Raw genomic sequence first — 20,409 nt, 5'->3', positions numbered from 1 at the left:
AGCATACATTAAGTTCTGAGTCAAGACTGAGACCAGGACAAAATGAGTCAAGAGTCAAGCACGAGAAACATTTAGCCAGAGGGAAGATCAAATCCAAAATACATAAGGACTGAGTCAAGATTGAGACCAGGACACATCAAGTTTAAGTCAAGAGCAAGACCAAGACAATTTGAGTCAAGAGTCTAGACCAAATCCAGGATACATCAAGTCTGAGACAAAATTGAGATCAGAATACATCAAGTCTGAGTCAAGACCAAGACCAAAACACATTGAGTCAGAGCCAAGATCAAATCCAGGATACATCAAGTCTGAGACAAGATCTAGTTTGAGTCAAGTTTGAGACCCTAAAACAATAAATCTGTTCCAAGATTGAGACCAGAATACTCTATCAAGCCAAGACACATTGAATCAAAACATTGAGCCCAGGATACATCAAGTCAAATCAGAATACTTCAGATCTGAACCACGATTAACACCAGAACACAATCAGAGTCAATCCAAGACCAGCCAAGAATCGCTGAGCAAGAGTCAAGATCAGGATACATTAAGTCCACATCTAGATTGAGACATATCAAGTATTAGTCAAGGCCAAAACAAGTCGATAACAAAACCAAGACACGTCAAGTCTAAGTCAAGAATGAGACCAGAACAAAGAGTATGATGAAAAAAACACCAAGAAACATTGAGCCAGAGACAGGATGAAATCCAGGACACATTAGTTCTAAGTCAAGGTTAAGAATAAGAAAAACAGTATTGAGCCTGAATCAAGACCAAAGACCAAAACAGTTGAGTTAGAGTCAAGATTGAACCCAAAATACCTCAGGTCTGAGTCAAGATTGAGCCAAGCCAAAACCAAAAATCCAAATAAAATTCAGGACACATTAAGTCCACATCAAGATTAAGACCACGACATATCAAGTATAAGTCAAGACCAAAACAAGTCAATAATGAAACCAAGACACATCAAGTTTAGGTCATGATTGGGACAAATATATATGGAGTACAAGTCAAGCTTGAGACTAGAACATATTTAGTACAAGGAAATATCAAGACCAGAACATATGGAGTCAGAGTCAAGATTTAGACCAGTATATACAATAACCAATAATAAAATAATATTTAAGAGGAAGAATTAAAGATCATTCTTACTTTTTAGGTCTCTCTGCATTTCTCCTCTCGTTTATGACTGTGTGTTTTTGCTGCTTTTTATCCCTACAGGTGCCACAGACTCGAACTCCATTTTTTTCACTTAGCCTAAATATTCATGCAACATTCTCTTTCTTCTTTCTCACTCTCTCTCGCTCTCTTTCTCTCTCTCTCACTCGCCTCTCTCTTTGTGTTTGCCAGTAGTGTAGGCTGCTATAGCTGGTGGCTGTAAGTCTCTTTGTTGTCGGATTTTCCACTCATCTTTCACAGCCGTGGCTCTTCCCCCTTTTCTCTTAGTCTGATTGGTCACAAAAATGTCCCCTTTCTAGAAATCACAGTATTGTTTATGTATATGTCTGTATGTGTTGAAGATGTTGACCAACCCTTTGCATCTATAAAAGCTTCTTGTCTTCTGGGAAGGCTTTCTACAAGGTTTAGTAGTGTGTTGATGGGATTGTTTAGATCACTTACTTAGTTTCACTAAAATCATTGTAAGAGGACTTTAGCTTTTTGTCAGGCTAAAATTAGCTGTTGGAAGACATTGTGGTCATGAAGGGAAGCACGTGATCAGCACTAATACTTAAACAATACTTAGGCTGCGGCATTCAAGCCATGATTGACATTATCAGTATTTCACCAGTCTGATGGTTGATGAACCTTAAAACTGCTGGTCTGTGACTTTTTTTCATTGCATACCTTCCACAGGATTGACTGAATGAAGCAGTAGGTGTGCAGTGTAAGTGTGTAAGGAGAGCTCATGCTTTTTCTGCAGCTTAAAAAGCATATGGTGTCTTTAACTATGACAGTTGATTCAAACAAATTGCAATATATCACCTTGCTTACGGCATCACAGTATATCACGACATGTGTAATCATAACTCCTGTACGTTGAACCCTGCTCAGAATGCACAGCCCATGATTGCAAACGATTTTGATCAGGCTGGATATTACAGCATGCATATTATCACAGAGTGCTTCATCAATTATATTTATGTGCACATCGATGACTCTGCCATTTGCTCACTGAAGACGAACAGGCGGTCTTTAATGGGCAGCTATGGTCAGCAGCATAAACACGCATTCATTAATTGGAACTTTTTACGATTTATTCATTTACGTTTCGTCATCTCCACTGCATTAAATTGAGTAGATGACTTGGCCTTAATCTGCCCCTGTAAACAAAAAAAAATCAGAGCCCCACCTACTAGATCAGTTAAAGAAACTGCATTTTGTTTATATTGGTTAAGAAAGTCACATTAGACAGTGCACAGCAGGATTAGCCAGCAGACTTTGTCTGACTGAGGGATCTGTACCTACTGCCTGTGGCAAGTCAGAAGATGAGAGAGATGTCAGTACATTTAAATAAAGATTCTTGAGCTTCTATCACAGTGACAGTACACATGAACTAGCTTGTACATGCATAAGGGCAAAATGTGATGCCTAGATCACTGGGAGCATCAGAGATTCTCCAAAAGCACAACAGGAAGGTCCTGAAAAGTGTTTCCAATATGCAGTAGCTACTACAAGGTACTTAGTTTCAAGGAAGGACAACCAGTGAACTGATGATAAGGTCAATGATACCCAAGGCTCATTAACATGATCTATGAATGTCCAGCCTCACAACTAAAAGGAAATTCTAATGATGATTTAGAGGAGTAAAGGTGAGGCATCTAACATAAAGACCACTGTACCACTATACTGTTAAGCATGGTGGAGGGTGATCTGCGTGCTCTGGGGCTGTTGCTGCCAGTGAAACTGGTACATTGCTTGCACAAATTACTACTTTAAATGAATACTTTAGGTAAATTAAGAACATTTAAAACACAAATGACTAACAATAGAACGTAAAGGAAATACTGCTAAAGTCTGATACCCCACCTGATACCCCCCCCCCAGAACAGGCAGCTGGTTGCAATCTTAAGGCTGATTATTGTATATAAATGTGTTTTTCGCCTTTATAAGAAACAACAAAGCCATATTAGTAAATCCATGGAATCTTTGGTTGGCTGGTTTGGGCCCAAACATCTAAAATATATGAAGGACTAAAACAGCCAGTTAAATAATCAATTAATCAATCAATCAATCAATCAATCAACCTTTATTTTTACTCGGTAAATACATTGAGGGTAACCCTCATTTTCAATGTAGCCAAGTTTACATAAAATTAAAGGGATTGAAAATTAAGTTTAAATGATAAAAACAAGCAAATAATGTAAGATTTAATTAAGAAAAAATAAAATAATTAAAAATAAAAGGATATGCAAACAGGCTAAAATGTAGAGCAATAAAACAAAGTAGAATGATAAAATATAAACACATTAAAAAAAAATAAAGGAGTAAAATAACCACAATTATAAAAAAGTAAATGATGGAACTAAATTAAATAATATTAATAATAATAATAATAATAATAATAATAATAATAATAATAATAAGAAGAAGAAGAAGAAGAAGAAGAAGAAGAAGAAATATATATATAAAACATAAAAGGAAGAAAATAAGTGAAATAAAAATGTAAAAGGCCAAAAGTAAAGGCAGTAGCAAAACAAATTACATGATGAATTAATAAATAAATAAAATAAAAGGGCTTAATGACAAAACATAATAAATAGATAATAAAAAGATAAAATAATTAAAATAAATAACAAGGTAAAGATCAACTCAAGTTACAGGCTGTCTGAAGGTGTTTAGTTATTTAAAGTTTTAAAACGTTTAAAATGAGTTAGTATTAAAATATTTGAGTTATATTTAAATGTAAAAATAAAAATAGTCATGATATTTAACTGCATTCTCTTAATAATTGGCCACTTACAATAGAATAGCAAGGTTGATTGGCAGATCTGCTGATGAGGATTTGGAGGAGTAAAGCTGATGCATTAAACCTAAAGAACACTCTACCAATTTACTGTTAAGCATGGTGGAGGGTGTTCTGAATGCTCTGGGCTGTTGCTGCCTGTGGAATTGGTTCATTGCACAGGTTGCTACTTTACATAGCACCACTTTAGGTTAAGAACATTTAAAACACACCGCCTACAACAAAACGTAAAGAACATGCTGCTACTGTCCTGATACCCCTCTAGAACAGGCAGGTGGTTGCAATATTATGGCTGATTTTTTTTATATAAAAATATATCTGTCCTTTATATATCCTTTATAAGAAGCCATATTAGTAAATCAGTGGAATCCGTGGTTGGCTCATTTTATTGGCAAAGACATAAGACTAAAAAAGCCAGTTTGAGTTCAAATATAAATAAAATAATATAAAAAATAATACTTATCATGATATTTAAGTCTTATCATGATATTTAAGTGCACTAATACATTCTCTAGAAAGCTTGCATAAAGGTAGCTCTAAAAGTGTGTGTATAGTGTGTGTAGGGGGAGGGAGAGGTAAATGCTTTTTTTGTTTTTACCCATCCTAAAAGGGAAGGTCCATACCCCCCCCAGCCCAAATAATGGGCATCCTAATATTGAACGGTGAGGTTGATTGGCAGGACTCTTCATTTGCCTCCATTTGCACTCAAAAAGGCTCCTGCCAAATTGCTGCCAAGGTCATGATGGACCCTTAAACGCCTCCCCTCTGCAGTTAACCGCCACTGTAATAGACTCTTAATGCTACTGCTGGAGCAAATCACCTACAACCCCACCTGTCAGTCACCTGTCACACACCTCACTGCACTGTGGGGTACCAGTGGACTGGGCCTAATTACCTTCATGGTGGAATACATAAGGAGGGCTTGAATTATGGGTGGACAGACTCGCTGAGCTAGCGTCCCATGTCTGAGATTCGCTGGGGTGGTGTGGAAAACTCGCTGGAGTAAGTCTAGCGATTAGCATTTCAGGCCAGGGGTTACTTTTCGAGTTTTCAAGAATTTCAATGGAACAAAAATATATACAGTGGCTTGCAAAAGTAAACTTTTTTTTTACATTTTGTCACCTTTGTCACGTTCTGGTCCTGTTCTGTGTCTTTTCTAACCTTTGTCCATCTTTGTGTCCCAACCCAGGCTGGGCTGATATAATGCAAGGAAAGCTAAAGTTCAGCAACCTAGCTGCTGCATAAGTGGCAAACTTTAGGACATTGTATGATGTATTAAATAGAGGCAGGTGGTGCAGCAATTCATTGTAATTATTGTACATTCCTTAATTCCTCTTTAATGGATGGCTGAAATTAGCTTTCATTAGCTTTGATTTTATTTTATAATTCTGTTCCACCTTAAATTGCTCCAGCCTCTGCCATCTGTTGCACCATTTAAAGGGGGGACGGGAAAGTTAGATAGCTAGCTAGCTACTGAGATTAACTACTAGCAATGTTTTTATGCTTGTTATTAAGAGAATGTCCATGAAACTTTGGAACTGCACATTTCTATAGTAATATAGTGACTATTGTATTTTTAACAAGAAATATACTTTTATTTATGGGTTTCTTTGGTTGCTTGGGTGGGACTGGGCCGAAGTGTTACCTCAAGGAACTACTTTTGTACACCCACACCTGTACACGTTGTGCGGTGTTATCTTGTGAGTGAGTTTGAACACTGGCCATTGTGCTCATGGCAAGGCAATGTATGTTGTATAGCAGAGTTGGATGGAGCATTAATTTTTTAAGGTTTTATTAATTTAGAAGGCATTACCACTTACAGTGGAGGGTAATGATCATAAGGCAAAATCATCATGGCAAAAATCATGGAACACAGTACTAATTCATGTCAACAGCATGTAATGCAACATTTCACAAAAATGTACTTATTTCAAAAGAGTAATCATACATATATAAATAATTATAAAAGAGAGACAGGGGTATTTTTCTGTAGAAATAAAGTATGAAATAACAAAGTGAGAGCCAGAACTGACCGATTTGCTTCCTTTTCAGTAATCAACACACTTATTATGTGTGTTAATGGCAATAATAAACCACCGTCCTGCCAGAACTTTTTCCCTACCCCTAAGTGCTCTGGCAGAAGGATGACACAGCTGTCTCTGCTATCGTTGCTCATGTGTCAGTGTCCCAAGCTGCAGGCTGCACGAGGCCAAATCTACTCACACACACACACACACACACACACTCTTCCTTATGTATGAATATGCAGTCTGTGTAAGAATATTGGTCAGGTTTATTATGTCTGTTAACTTTAAACAAAATTATAATATACTGAGACCTTAGCAACACATTTAGAGTGAGATTTATTTAGCCATAGCAAAAGGTGAATATTAGAGATTGGCCGTAATATAAGTACAGATTTGTACTTAAAAGAGTACAAAGCTTGTCGCTGGGGCTGGACCTTAAATTACGGTACAAAAAAGTACCTTTCAGTGAAAGTCCTTTTTTGTGCCCATAGTTTTTGTTCCAGTAAAGATTGTAAAGATTATAAACATTAACATCAACGGAATATGTGTCAAAAACTTGATGATCCACAATTGTCTAGCTTTCAAATAAAAAATGTGCAATTAAATATATATATTGTTTATTAGTACACTGATACAGAATACTGAATGTACCTTTTGTCTTTTTAAATGGTACAAATCTGTACTTATTGCTGTTAGGAATTACTTTGTACTTCAGAGGAAACAAATCTGACCCTGTAAAGACCAATATTGTACCTTTGAGGGTACAATTATGAAGAGTGTACCTTTGAGTACAAAAAAGTACTCATATCATACCTGTGTTTTTTGGAGTGTAGAGATGCCTAGAAATGCTCTGAAATGAACATGTTTGGACAAAATAAAAAAAGGAAACATTTGGCTGAAATGTCGAAATGTCTTAATTTTTCCACCATTAAACTATTTTACTAATCTACCATGTAAAGAGAATTTTTTGTATTGAACATTTGTATAACCTTTTTTCCTACAACATAACTCTCCCAAACTTTTTAAAGCTTTCCCAGCATGCCATTGTCGATATCTAACAAAAGTGCTCCAAGGTAGGGCAATAGGTAAACCAGCTACAAGGTCATGTGCATCCCAGGCTTATTGATGTGATTCATGGAGGCTCCTTCCCTTACAATCTTACACAAATGACTTAAAATATCTTCTGCTGATGCTGCTTTAGATGAGTAAAGCTGAGACATTCAATTCCAAGAACACTGCTCCTGTGTAACTGTTAAGCATGGTGGCGGTATTATCATGATCTGGCACTGTTACTGATCATGTGCTGTAACAGGTACTCTATACAGTTTTGTTCAAGCTGCAGTCTTGCAGGAAGCCTAATATTATTATTATAAATTGGAACCAATGTGATCTAATTAGTTACTAGCTACTCTTACTGTCTTACTTTAGTGTAGACAGTTGTGCTGGATTTGTTAGTATTACAAAGTAGACAGCAGTAGAAAACTCTAGTCCAAATACTGTTTAAAATATATTTTTTCTTCCCCTAATTGTTACCGTAGAATGCTGAGGGTTTAAACTAGATTGTTCTGGATTTTGTTAATTTAACAGAAAGAAGAGCTGAGCTTTTAGTAATGTAAATTTGTGGAAATGTGTCGGGGCTTCAGTGGAAAAATACACTTGCTCAATGAAGACAGGCTAAGACATACTTGCTCTAGGAGAAGGGGGCGGGTCTACCAAATGAATAGACTTGCCTGGCTCCGCCTCTAGTTTCATCTGCACAGACTTGGGCTGCAAATTCAACAATATGGAGAATATTTTGGCTTCCTCACTATAGAATGAAGGAAATAGAACCACTATAATGTTTTCTACAGTTATTTGATTAAATGCAAGACATAAAGACTGAATTCAGTTGAAACTAAAAGAGTATTTTTAAGTGACTATGAAAAATAACCCTGTAAACACCTAAAGGATTTGAGGATTAATACCAGATTTATCAGAAAATCTAAATTTTATATGTGATTTAATAGATTACATGTGGTTTGCTTTCTGTTATGGTTTCCTTCCCCCTCCCAAAAGTGAACTTAGCTATATCTACTAATTGTAATAATTAATAATATTTTTATTACGTGGATAATACACTGCCATGCCACTTATCACGGGACAGGAGCTAGTATTGTGTCCCATGACTTTTGCGACGTCCCATAGAAGCTAAAGAACAGTGCACTAACCTGCAAAGTATGCGTGTGGGCCCTTCTGCATTTAATGTGGATGTGATTTTCTGCCAGTCGCTTTTCTGTTTGCATGGACAACTTTAGCCAGATGTCACCGGTCACAATCATTTCTATTCGTTGTGCGGTCCACTGTGTGTCGTATTTACTAGACTCTGCAACAGCTTCATCCACCATGCAGTCAGACTCCTCAACACACAGAGACAGAGCTGAATCCCACCCCACACACCCAACACACTCACACAAACTGAACTAAGCCCCCCCCCCCCAATTTACACACAAAGGCTGAACACCCACACACACACTCAGAGACTGAAATGTCTTTATTTCTATCAGCAATATTTGCTGCCACTCTCAAAAACTATAAACTCTCTACCTCAGTAATTGCTGTGATTATACATGTTCTATATGTTACAGTATGTTACACATCTCTGCACCTTATCCTCTCTATACACTTTACTATACTCTTTATTACACCGTATCTGTACTGCACTGTCGTGTCTTTTAAGTTGTCTCGTCTTTTGTATTTATTGTTATTTAGTGTTATAGTTATATTGCACTGTCGTCACTCCTGCACTTTATGTTGTTTATTGTTTGTTGTTCCATGTTGCACCATGGTTCTGGAGGAACGTAATTTCACTACACTGTGTACCTGTACTCAGACAATAAAAGCCTCTTGACTTGACTTGAATTTGTTCTATGATATACTCCCAGTAATCAGGTTACACTGTATCAGGAAATGTTAAATAAACTCAAAAACTTGTAACTTATGGATTTCTGTGTGCTACAGACTGGCATCCAGCTGGTATTTCTCCCTTGCACCCAATAATTCTAGGGACCTTGATCAGAAAGAAGTGTATAAGAAGATAAATAGATAGATAAAAGGATGGCTAGTTGGATGGATGGATTATCAGAGAGCCCCGGTATCAGTAGGGTGGTTTTGCTGCCTGTTTTCTGGACGCGAGAGGCCGTTTTCCTGCCTGTAATCACGTGTGCAGGCTGATAGAGGAATGATGGAGCCGAGGGTTAGACCAGATTGCGTACATCTGTAGGAGAGGCATGGCGGAGGGAGGGACCACAGAAAAAATGGGTGGATGAAAGAAAGAGGATAGGAATATAAAAAAGAGCAGCTGAAGATGATGTTTCTGCTTTGATCTTTTACTTCACATGATTTACGTCCTCCTACTGATGCCTCGGTCATTATTAGGAAAGAGCTGCATCTGACCCAGCTTAGCCTGGCTGTTATTACCTCCACACACACACACACACACGCTAACACACACACACACACACACACACACAATTATTTAGCTGAAATCAAGCACCATGAAGAGAGAAAATAGAACCAGCTAATTTTCCCATCTGTGGTCGTCCATTCAGGTTAAATGGAGGGAGAGAGGGGAGAGAAAAAAGAACAGAAAGAAGAGAGAGAAAGAAAGAAAGAAAGAAAGAAAGAAAGAAAGAGAGACAGTGGGAGATAAAACTGAGATTGAGAGGCAAAGAGAGAGCTGAGAGAGGTGGGGTTATGAAAGAGCGAGAAATTAAACTAAGAAAGAGAAGGAGAGAAAGAGAGCAATGGCTTGTGAAAGAGAGAGAAAAACAGAGAAAGAGAGAGGATTTGCTCCTCTTTCTTTGTGTTGATTTTTTTTTTTTGCTTCTCTCGGTTTTCTTTCTCTTTCTCAATCTCTTTTATACCTCTCTGTTTTATCTCTTTTTCTCATTCTTTCTCTCTCCGTCACTCAATTTCATCTCTGTCTTTCTCAGTCACGCCTACTCTCTTTCTCAATCCCTCTCTATCTTCTCAGCTCCTGTCTCAGTTTTATCTTTCTTTTTCTCAATCTCTTTTCTCCCTATCCCAGTTTTATCTCTTTCTTTCTTAATCTCTCAGTTTTATCTTTTACTTGCTTAGTCTTTCTCTCTTTCTCTCTCTTTTTTCTCTCTTATTCTTTTTCTCTTCGTCTCTCAGTCTCGCCTACTCTCTCAATCCCACTCTTTTCTCTTCTCTTCTCAGCTTTCATCTCCATCCCTTCCAGACTTGTCTTTTTCTTAATACATTTTTCTCATTTTCTCTCCTCTCCCTGTGTTTCTCATTCTCATACCCATTTTTCTTTTGCAATCCCTCCTTTTCGTTCTTTCTCAAAACCTTTCTCTGTTTTCTCTCTCTTTCTTAACCCCACCTCTCTCTATCTCGGTCTTTTTCTCCTACCCCCTCTGTTTCTCTCCCCATCTCTCTGTTTTATTCCTCTTTCTCAACCCCTCTCTCTTTTTTCTCCCCTTCCTCTCTCTTTTTTATCTCTCTTTCTCAGCCCGTCCTCTTTCTCTCTTCCCCACCACTCTCTCTCACTTTCTCTCCCTCTACCTCCTTTTTTTCTCTCTCTCCTCCTCCTCCTCTTCCTCGGCGGCGGGGCAGCGCGCTCGAGCGTGCGGAGCGACTGTGGCGCTTCTTTTGCGCAGAGAGAGATAGGAGAGAGAGAGCGCGCGCAAGAGAGATAGAAAGAGAAAGAGAAAGAGAGAGAGAGACTGTTGCTGGATCAGTGTGTGTGTGAGAGAGAGAGAGAGTGAGGGTTTTTTTTGGAGAAACTCGGACTGGGTCTGGACACTCTGCGGACATGCTGATCGGTAAGGCACGAGCGCACGAGCGCGTCTCCTTGTTTCGGCGTGTGAGTGTGTAAGAGCGTGTGAGTGTGCGGGCGCGTGCGGGCGTGTTTCACGTTGCGATGTGTTAATAAATGTGTGCTTTTTTATTTTATTTCTATTTTTGTTCTGCACTGTTATGCGTGCATACTGATTGGTGCGCGTTCCCGCGTGCAGTAGTGTGTGCTTGGTATTGCGCGAGTGGGTGGCGCACGGATTTTGCGCGAGGTGCGCGCGCTCCGACACCGGCACAGCGCGCGCTCCGACACGCGGAGAGGCAGAGAGGCACGCGCAGCTTGATGTGCTGTAATTTGAAAAGTTGTAAGCCTGGCTGATGTTAAAAAATTACCTTTTTTCATAGTGTTTTGACCGGTTTTTCTTACCCCCCCTTCTGCTGGGGGTCCCGCTGCCCCTTAGCACTGTAATAATGTCCTTCAGATCAGACACAGCTGAACAGCTGCTGTCGGGGGGCTGTACCTGCAGACCTAAAAACAGGCTTTATTTTATTAATAATAATATATATGAATCTTCTATTAAAAAGAAAATAAATGTCTGTATTTATTTATTTTGTATTTTAATACCTGTGTGGAAAACTGTATTTAACACACACCAAAAACAATGAAATGGGCAGTGTTTGATTTAGTCGTTTTAGATTTATATACATATATTTATTATTCGATTTATCCATTGAAAAAATAGATGTAAAAAATTGTAGATATTGTTTTTTAGATAGATAGATAGATAGATAGACAGAATATAAAAGAGAACATATATAAACAACTAATATTTCAATAAAACATATATCTAAAATAAAACATTAGATTTGTTTTAAATGTACTAATACAAATATACATACATCTGTATATAAGAAATATGAGAGAATTAAAAAAAGATTAAAATATTTGTGTACATAAATAGTTTGTTATAAAATAAATCTATATAGATATATTAAATATTTTATACAAATACAAAAATAAAAATAAAAAAGTGAACTAGCAAATTAAAAAAATAAAAATGGTTAAAAAAGTATTTATTTAGAATGTAATATAACTATGCACACACATACTGTGTGAATGTTTTAGATAATCTTAAAAAAACATAGGCCTATCTTAATATAAAAACAACAAAAATGTTACATTGATATATTAATGTAAAAATATGTTTTTTTTTTTATTGTACACTGTTTGTAATTCTGAATGAATTGACTTTTCAGTGTTAATTCATTCAAAACATTTTTGTCTTCTACTGTAGACACTATTCTAATTATACTTATATAGAGAGAAAACAAAAATGTATTGAACAAATATTAATAATATATGAAAAAACATAACATAGTAATGGTAATGTAGATTTCCTTTTTTATTTGTGGGTCAATGAATGTATATTATATAGTATATAATATAAGTGAACAGAAATGGAGAATAAATAAGGGTGTGTGTGTGAAGGGCAGTAAAGGTGTTTTGTCGCAGTGGTGGTGATGGTTGTGGTGGATGCAGTGTTTTTAGCTGTAGTGGGGGTTATTGGGGTAAATTGGCAGTAAGGTTGGAAAATGTGTGTGTGTGTGTCTGTCTGTGTGTGTGTGTGTATCTTGGTGGAGGAGGACACTGCAGGGTTAGTATAGTGTGTTAATTACACTCGTGTTCGTTTCCTCAACCCCTCGTTTCTCTCTCCTCTCTGACCGTCAGATACCTCTGTCCTCACACTCTCAGCAACACAGAGGTCACAGCCTACACACACACACACACACACACACACAAACACACGCACACCCACACAATTATTAGGTGCAGTGTAAAAGGGTTTTTTTGGTTCTTTTTTTTTTGTTTGTTTCAAATTTAATCAGAATAAGTATTAGAATTAGAAGAGGGAAATAAATAAAAGATGAATATTAGATATATCGCATGTCAAATGTGTTAAATATCTGGAAATATTTGAAGCTTATTAATAAATATATATACAGTCCTCTGCTGCTCTGCAGTGCCACTGTACTATTTATACTGATTTGAAATCAGGCCAGGCCCTAGTCTTCACATCCTGGTTCTCCTTGTTGACCTTCCTGAATGTTAATGGGGTAAATAATTGCACTGATTATACCTGCAGCTGGAACTGGTTAATATTAATATTTGTAGCTTATATATATATCAGTATTTTACTGACAAGAGTAGAACATTTTAGCTAAATTAAACGGAATGGTTATTAGAACACGTATCATCCAGAATAATGGAAATAATAATAACCTATATAATAATAGATATAATTATAGCCTTTATAATAATATATATAACAATAGATATAATAAGAATAATAACTGTAATAACAGTATAATGGTCTTTTTTGGGTCTGAGCGGAGTGTGTGTTAAGCACTGCAGAGCAGGAGACTGCAGTGATTATATACTGCAGACAGGATTCATAGAATACAGGCAATACGAGCAGATTCCGACTCAAACACATTACAAATTTTCCGTAATTTTCCAGAACGTTCCTGAATATCTGTGTTAAACATTGGAAAGGTGTGTGTGTGTGTTATCCGTGTAATATGTCTGTGTAGTATATATATATATATATATATATATATATATATATATATATATATATATGCAGTGTGTTCTGTTGTCTTAGATTCATAGATTCGTCATAGATTCGAAAATCAAAAACACCAAAACACACACACACACACACACACACACTCGTATGCTTGTTTTTGAGTCTTGTCCCACAAAATGGAACAGGAAGGTGGTCTTTCTGGGGTCATAATGCGGCGAAGGGGCTGTGTGAACAGCACTGCACCAGCTTGTGCACACATTTACAAAGACACACACACACACATATAGACACACACTCTTTGTATAAAGATTCTGGGGTAAAACGGTTTCATTGTTTGTGTAGTCATGATGCAGTGTGTATGTGTGTGTGTGTGTGTTTGAATGCTTGTGTGTAAGGGTGTGTAACTATACCTTGTGAAAATTGGTGTGTGTGGGGGTGTTCATATAAAACATACTGCAAATTTCAGTGTGTGTATTCACTGAAATATGAAAATGTACATTACGGTGCATTTTGTGGTGTTTATAGCCACTGAAATATTGAAGAATAAATTTCATTGTGTTTCAAAGTGTGTGTGTGGGTGGAGGGGTGTGTCTATAAATATACAAATATACATTGTGTATTTGTGTGTTAAAAAATTAGAAATGTACCTTTTGTATTTCAATGTTCGTGCATATAAATTGAGATAGCGATACACGTTTTTCATGCTTGTGTGTGTGTGTGTGTGTGTGTGTTTTGGTGTGTGTGTATGAAAGAGACAGAGGGGTAGAGAGAGCAGGGTGTATTATGTTCTCCTTTGTTGGACACATGAATTTAAGCACTCTTCATACTGGTGTGTGTGTGTGTGTTTGGTACCAGGTGAGAGCAATTTGAGTGTATTATTCATTAATAGGTGGGGGTAATGGTGGGAGTGGTGGGAGGGGGATGTTATTAGGTAATAATGCTTTGCCCCACCTGCTGGTGCATAGTGACATCATCCAAGCTCAAAAGCCAGTTTATACAGCTCTGGAAAAATGTAAAAGACTACTTCAGTTTCTGAATCAGTTTATCTGATTTTACTATTTATTGGTTTATGTTTGAGAATATTTAACATTGTTATTTTATTCTGTAAAATACAAACAATATTTCTCCCAAATTCAAAATAAAAATATGGAAATAGAAATGGCTGAAATAACAAAAAAGATACAGAGCTTTTAGACCTTAAATATTGCAAAGGAAACAAGTTCATATTCATAAGGTTTTAAGTGTTCAGAAATCAATATTGTTGATGTTTTTTAATCACAGTTTTCATGCATCCTGGAATTTTCTCCTCCACCAGTCTTACACACTGCTTTTGGATAACTTTTGGGCAACAAAAATCCAAGCAGTTCAGCTTGGTTTTATGGCTTGTGATCATCCATCTTCCTCTGATTATATTCCAGAGGTTTTCTATTTGGTAAAATCAAAGAAACTCATCACTATTAAGTGGTCTCTTATTTTTTTTTCTGGAGCTGTATTGAAAGGGCTTATATCATGGAAAACTGAATTTTCATTACTAATGAAATATTAAAAGAAAAATAAATCATGCACAGGAAGCTGTAAAAAAAACCTAACCTCATTTGAATGGCAAAATCAGCTCATTTACTTATTTGCACCTTTTCATCCTCATGCGTTTTTGTTGTCAGCCAATTAAAGCAGAATTAGTTTTCCTAAATATATATAGGTCTTAAAGGTACAGGCTTGTTTTATTGTAAGGGATAAAGATGCTGGATAAATAATAATGTGAACATGAAGGAAATACACTTCTTAAACATTGAATTCAGGTATTTATTATTAAGTCACGTTAATAAAGGTGTGTAAAATCCAGCGCTTAGCCATGCAGTCAACCTTTACTTACATTCGTGAAAAAAATGGGGGTCTTGTAAATTTTACAGTAAAAAAATCACGCTGGAGAAGGATTACAGCATAGTACTATTATATAAGTAATAATTATAAGAAAAGTAACTTACTGTGACTAAATTACAGAATATAACAGCTTTAGAGTAAGTTTTATATAATAAATTAACACATTTTAATAATGTAATTATTTTTTTCAGTGACCAAATGTAATATAAATGTTTGGGGTCTTTAGCTGTCAATTGTAACGCTGTGTTGAAGGACGGGACGAGGAGAGTGGACGCTAATGCAAGTAATATTTATTGAAAAAACAGAAAACAAAACATTAACCAAACAGAAACTCAGACACACGGAGACCAACTAACAGACGGGATTAACACAGCCGTGACAGACGTGAAAACGCACAAGAACCGACAAAAACACTACTGACAGAGACGCTTAAATACACACACAAGGCGGGAAAGAGAACAGGTAACACCTGGGGACTGACTAACGAGGGGCGGAGCTACACATGGACACAGGTGAGTGGAAAAACACCAGGGAAGAAACACAGAGAAGCCGGGACACGTGAGAATAACAGACATGAGAAAAGACAGAAAACAGGCAAAAGATGTGACATCAATAAATACCCAAGGGAAGGTAGCCCTGGTAGGCAAGACTCCATACTGATGAACACAGGCTCATTATTACCTTTTGTTTTGCTTTAAAGATACATTTTGGCTTTCTAATAAAACATATAATCAAGTATAGAGACAATATTAGAAATGTTAAGTTAAATTAATATTATTAATTAATCATCGGCACATGGTTTCAGTGTCTTGAAAATAAAACTGTTTGAAGATTGCAGTTCCACTGATGTCAAAAGTTATCCCAATATGACAAAGTGCATAGTAAATTCTTGGCAACATATAAATAGCTTGTTTTTTAATGAAATAGGCTAAATGAATAATTTAAATACTTTAATTATTTAAAAAAAACATCTTTAAGACATTCCAATAATATATGTTTAAATATGTTTTTAAAAGTGAGTTAAATGGGGGGGAGACACGCCCATTATGCATAAATAATGTCACGGGCCAATTACAACACATCAGTCCAGTTTTTTTCCCCCTAAAGCCCTATCCGGACAGAATTATTTTTTGGGGGGGGGGGACGTCTGTAAAAAAAATTTCACACTCCGGACTGCAATTGAAAAAACAGGAGGACCACTGAGGTTTTTTTTTGGCTTTCTCGGTCACATGGCATTGCGTTCAGTAGTTCAGTAGCTCCTTTATTTCCACTCGCTGCTGTGTTTACATGGATCTCCGTGGAAATGCGTGCCTAAAGTGTAATATCGGTGCGTGACAGTGGACAAGTAGCTATTTTATTAAACTCAGAGATGAAACTCAGAGATGTGCGCCTAGTCGGAAATAAAAATGACTGGAGGACCAAGGAGTTCAGCGAAAAAAAACAGTAGATAATTCAGCCTGTAATTTTAATAAATGCATACATGGTTTTTCTGGACAGGAATAAAAACATAGAGGACACCCCCCAAAAATTACCGCAGGGCCCTCTGAAAATTAATCCCGTTCAGATAGGGCTTAAGATATCCAACATCAGCTGTGAGTGATAATACTGTAAAATAAAAGTGTGCTTTAAAAGTGCTTCAGTGCTCCACATTAATGCCTATGGATTTAGAATAAGATGTCATGTAGTCCTGTAGGTGTGATGTGTAGGTGTTCCAATACATTTGTCATCATAATGTGTCATACATAATCCCACCGAGACATCACGACTGGGCCTCAGAAAACATGAGAAAAAAGAGAAAATTGTATAATACGGCTGTTTAAATGGGCAGTGGTCTTTTCTGTTACTGAAGGTATGTGGGAGTGTTGAGTAGGGAGCAGATTAGTGATGCAGGATGACAGCAGTAGAAATCATCAGCATCAGCTGTAGAGTATCTGCTGTATGAATGTTGTTAATATCAGAGACAGGTGTTGTCTGGATTAGTGTACACTCAAAGGTACAACAAACAAAGGTATGTTATAAGTACTTTCTTGTACTTACAGGTACACTCTTCATAATTGTACCCTCAAAGGTACAATATTGGTCTTTACATGGTCAGATGTGTTCCCTCTGAAATACAAAATAATTCCTAACAGCAATAAGTACAGATTTGTACCATTTAACCAGACAAAAGGTACATTCAGTATTCTGCATCACTGTACTAATAAACAATATATATTTTAATTATACATTTTTTATTTGAAAGACAGATCATTTTGGATCATCAAGTTCTTGACACATATTCAGTTGATGATTCAGTTATAAGTACTCAATAAAAGGTACAGCCCCAGCGACAAGCTTTGTACTCTTTTAAGTACAAATCTGTACTTATTTTTTTTCTTAGTGTGTAGTGTGTGTGACTTGGATATGGTTACAGGGTCTAAAGGGGTCATCATCAGAATACTGTGCTGTTTGGTCCTCATAACTTAAGAAAAAATATATTTAATATTTACTTAATATGTATAGTTTTTTATAAGAGTTCTGTCTACTTAGAAATCATATTGTGTCACTTAAATCACTCTTTAACCTTTTCAGACAAAAAAAAACATAATAATGCAGTAGAAAACATAATAATGCATTTTTCTGGCATGTAATGCACTCAACAATAAGATACAGCAAGCAAATAAACAAATAAACAAACAAATTAATTAATTACTTGTATTTTTTATGTTCACTAGTGGAATGATTTGTTAAAAACTGTTATTTTTATTCCATGTAACTTTTATATAACTTTTTTTTTCACAATCAACTCTAAGCATTTCTAAACTCATAAACACAGTGTTCTTTGCTTCATTAGCAGGGATGCTTCAATGCTTTACTTCATGTTTATCTTCCAATGCAGTGGGCGGGGCTAAACCGCTGTTTGATTGGCTGATATATGTCTGCCCTGATGTACAATAGGTCTCCATCTGTGTGCAAAAATATCCAAAATAGTGATTTTCTTTTTAAAAAGGTGGTTATCCCAAGTGGAAAGGAAATTCTTGGCCACATTTAAATAACTTGAGATTATTATTATTAAATAAGCTAAATGAATAATTGAAATGCTTCAATTATTTAAAAACATCATTAAGAAGTTCCTAAATATATATGTTTAAATATGTTTAAAAAAATATATAGATAGAAACATTTAGCTTAACCAGGCAGCACTGCAGACATGATGAAAGAATCAATGACTGGTGGAGAAATGATTCTTATCAACTGTTAGCTAAATGTCAGGCTAACTAAGGTAGATTATTGTTAACCAGCTTCTTTCTCTGGATTGATTCACAGCAGTTTTGTAATCATTAGACTGAAAGTTTAACATTTATTAAATTATTTATCTATCCTGGTAACTGATAGGGATGTGCCATAAAATATCATATGCAATAATATTACCAAAAATACTGAAACGTTAAAAAGAAAACCTCCATATTGTGATATTGCAATATTCTTGAATGCAGTTTATTTTTAGAAATTCATATAGATGACATAAATTTAGATATATCAATTCATTTAGCTGTTTACTGTATCTACTTCTACTAAATATGCTGCACTTTAGTTTTGTGGTTGATTTCCTTTTTTTTCATTCTTTATTTAACCAGGCAAATCATTAAGAACACTTTCTTTTTATTTAAAATGGCAGACTGGCAAAACATTGAATATTTGCCAGACATTGGGTTGCTGATATATTGATATATTTTATTTTTTTTCATAAACACAATCCTTAGCAAGTTACTGTTTACAAACAAAACAAAATTGTTTAAAAATGTTTAGATATTTTATAAAATTAATTCGTTTTAATTAATTGTAATAGCTGTCATATCCAAAGAAGAATATCGCTATGGCAAAAACACCCTGAAATAAATTAATAAGTGATATTTATTTAGGGCCATATCGCCCACCCCTAGTATCTGATCTGTTCTTTTGTTTTTTAATATAACGCAGGATGGGATGATATGAAAGCCACGGCAACACTTTACAATAAGAGTTACAAATAACAGTACTTACAACACAGTAATAAACACAGTTAAATGGTTAAGTAATGTCTCACCTGATTATTAATTGACACTAGTTAAGACATTATTGAACATTACAGATTTTTTAAAATGTTAACAATGTTGTAAATAATAATGAATTGAGATATAAGTTAAACATTTTGCAAAGATTAATAATGTCTTTATTATTGTTAATTTATTATTAGTTGAGACATTCTGATAATCAGTGTTATTACAGCGTTATTGTAAAGTGTTACTAAATCCACATTTAATTAAGACCATAATTTTTATATATAAAAAGATGAATTCCACCCAACCCATAGATGGAGAGTTTGGTCTGGCTAAATGAGTCAGTAAATCATGGCGTTGTGTTACTGAACAGTTTGTGTTTTGGCTTAATTTAAGTTCAGACCACACAAATATAATCATCACTGATTATCAGTCTTTTCACTGTGCAGTAGACGTAACGACCTCAGAGATGACCTCACAACTCCAGTCAGAACAGGTCATGTGTTTCTGTTTGTGTTCGCTCTTTATAATTTTCTCTTTAAGCTATGAATAAATCAGCAGATCTTTAAGCCAAACATGCTGAAATTATGATGTGTGAGTGTGTGTGTGTGTGTGTGTGTATGTATGTGAAAGCTTGCTGTAGAACAGAAAGAGTGAGAGCTCAAGTCAATAAAAAGAAGTGACAGCGTGGGCCTGATTGGCCTGTCATCTGTCTGAAGTGTGTGTGTGTGTGTGTGTGTGTGTGTGTGAGGGGGGGAGAGAGAGAGAGAGAGAGAGAGAGAGAGAGAGCGTGCGTGTAGCATATGCTGGTCTCAGCAGGGGTTATGACTGTCAAAAAATAACTATCAGTAATCATTGTGTGTGTGTGTGTGTGTGTGTGTGTGTGAGACATACCTTGCACTTGACTTCTTGACCCCAAGTACAACTAGAGGGAGAATGAAAAGAAAGGAGAAAAAGAGCAAAAGCAGGGAGAGAAAGAAACTGTAATAATGAAAGGTAGAAGGGGAGAATAAAAAAGAGATGGAGGGAGAAATAGAAAAAAGAGGGGCAGAATGAGAGCAGAAAATATATGTGTGTAAAGGAGATAGTGGGAGACAGTTACAAAAAGAAGAATAAAGAGAGAGAGAAAGAGAAAG

At 36.0% G+C, this 20,409-nt stretch overlaps 1 protein-coding gene across 4 annotated transcripts in view; it reads left to right on the top strand.

Moving 5' to 3' along the window:
* znf385c (zinc finger protein 385C) overlaps positions 1-20,409 on the top strand; it is a 153,914-nt gene that overhangs the window by 60,788 nt on the left and 72,717 nt on the right. The window contains exon 1 of one of the 4 annotated variants that reach the window (XM_007256263.4): positions 10,410-10,814. The exons of the other annotated variants lie outside the window; for them this stretch is intronic. Coding sequence (XP_007256325.3) covers positions 10,805-10,814 — 10 coding nt within the window. The 5' untranslated portion in view covers positions 10,410-10,804. Of the gene's footprint in view, positions 1-10,409; positions 10,815-20,409 lie in introns of those variants that run through there. 4 annotated transcript variants of the gene reach the window in all.

This window comes from Astyanax mexicanus, chromosome 19, assembly GCF_023375975.1.
Source record: "Astyanax mexicanus isolate ESR-SI-001 chromosome 19, AstMex3_surface, whole genome shotgun sequence".
NCBI lineage: Eukaryota > Metazoa > Chordata > Actinopteri > Characiformes > Acestrorhamphidae > Astyanax > Astyanax mexicanus.
This window is presented reverse-complemented; position numbering and strand designations above follow the sequence as displayed.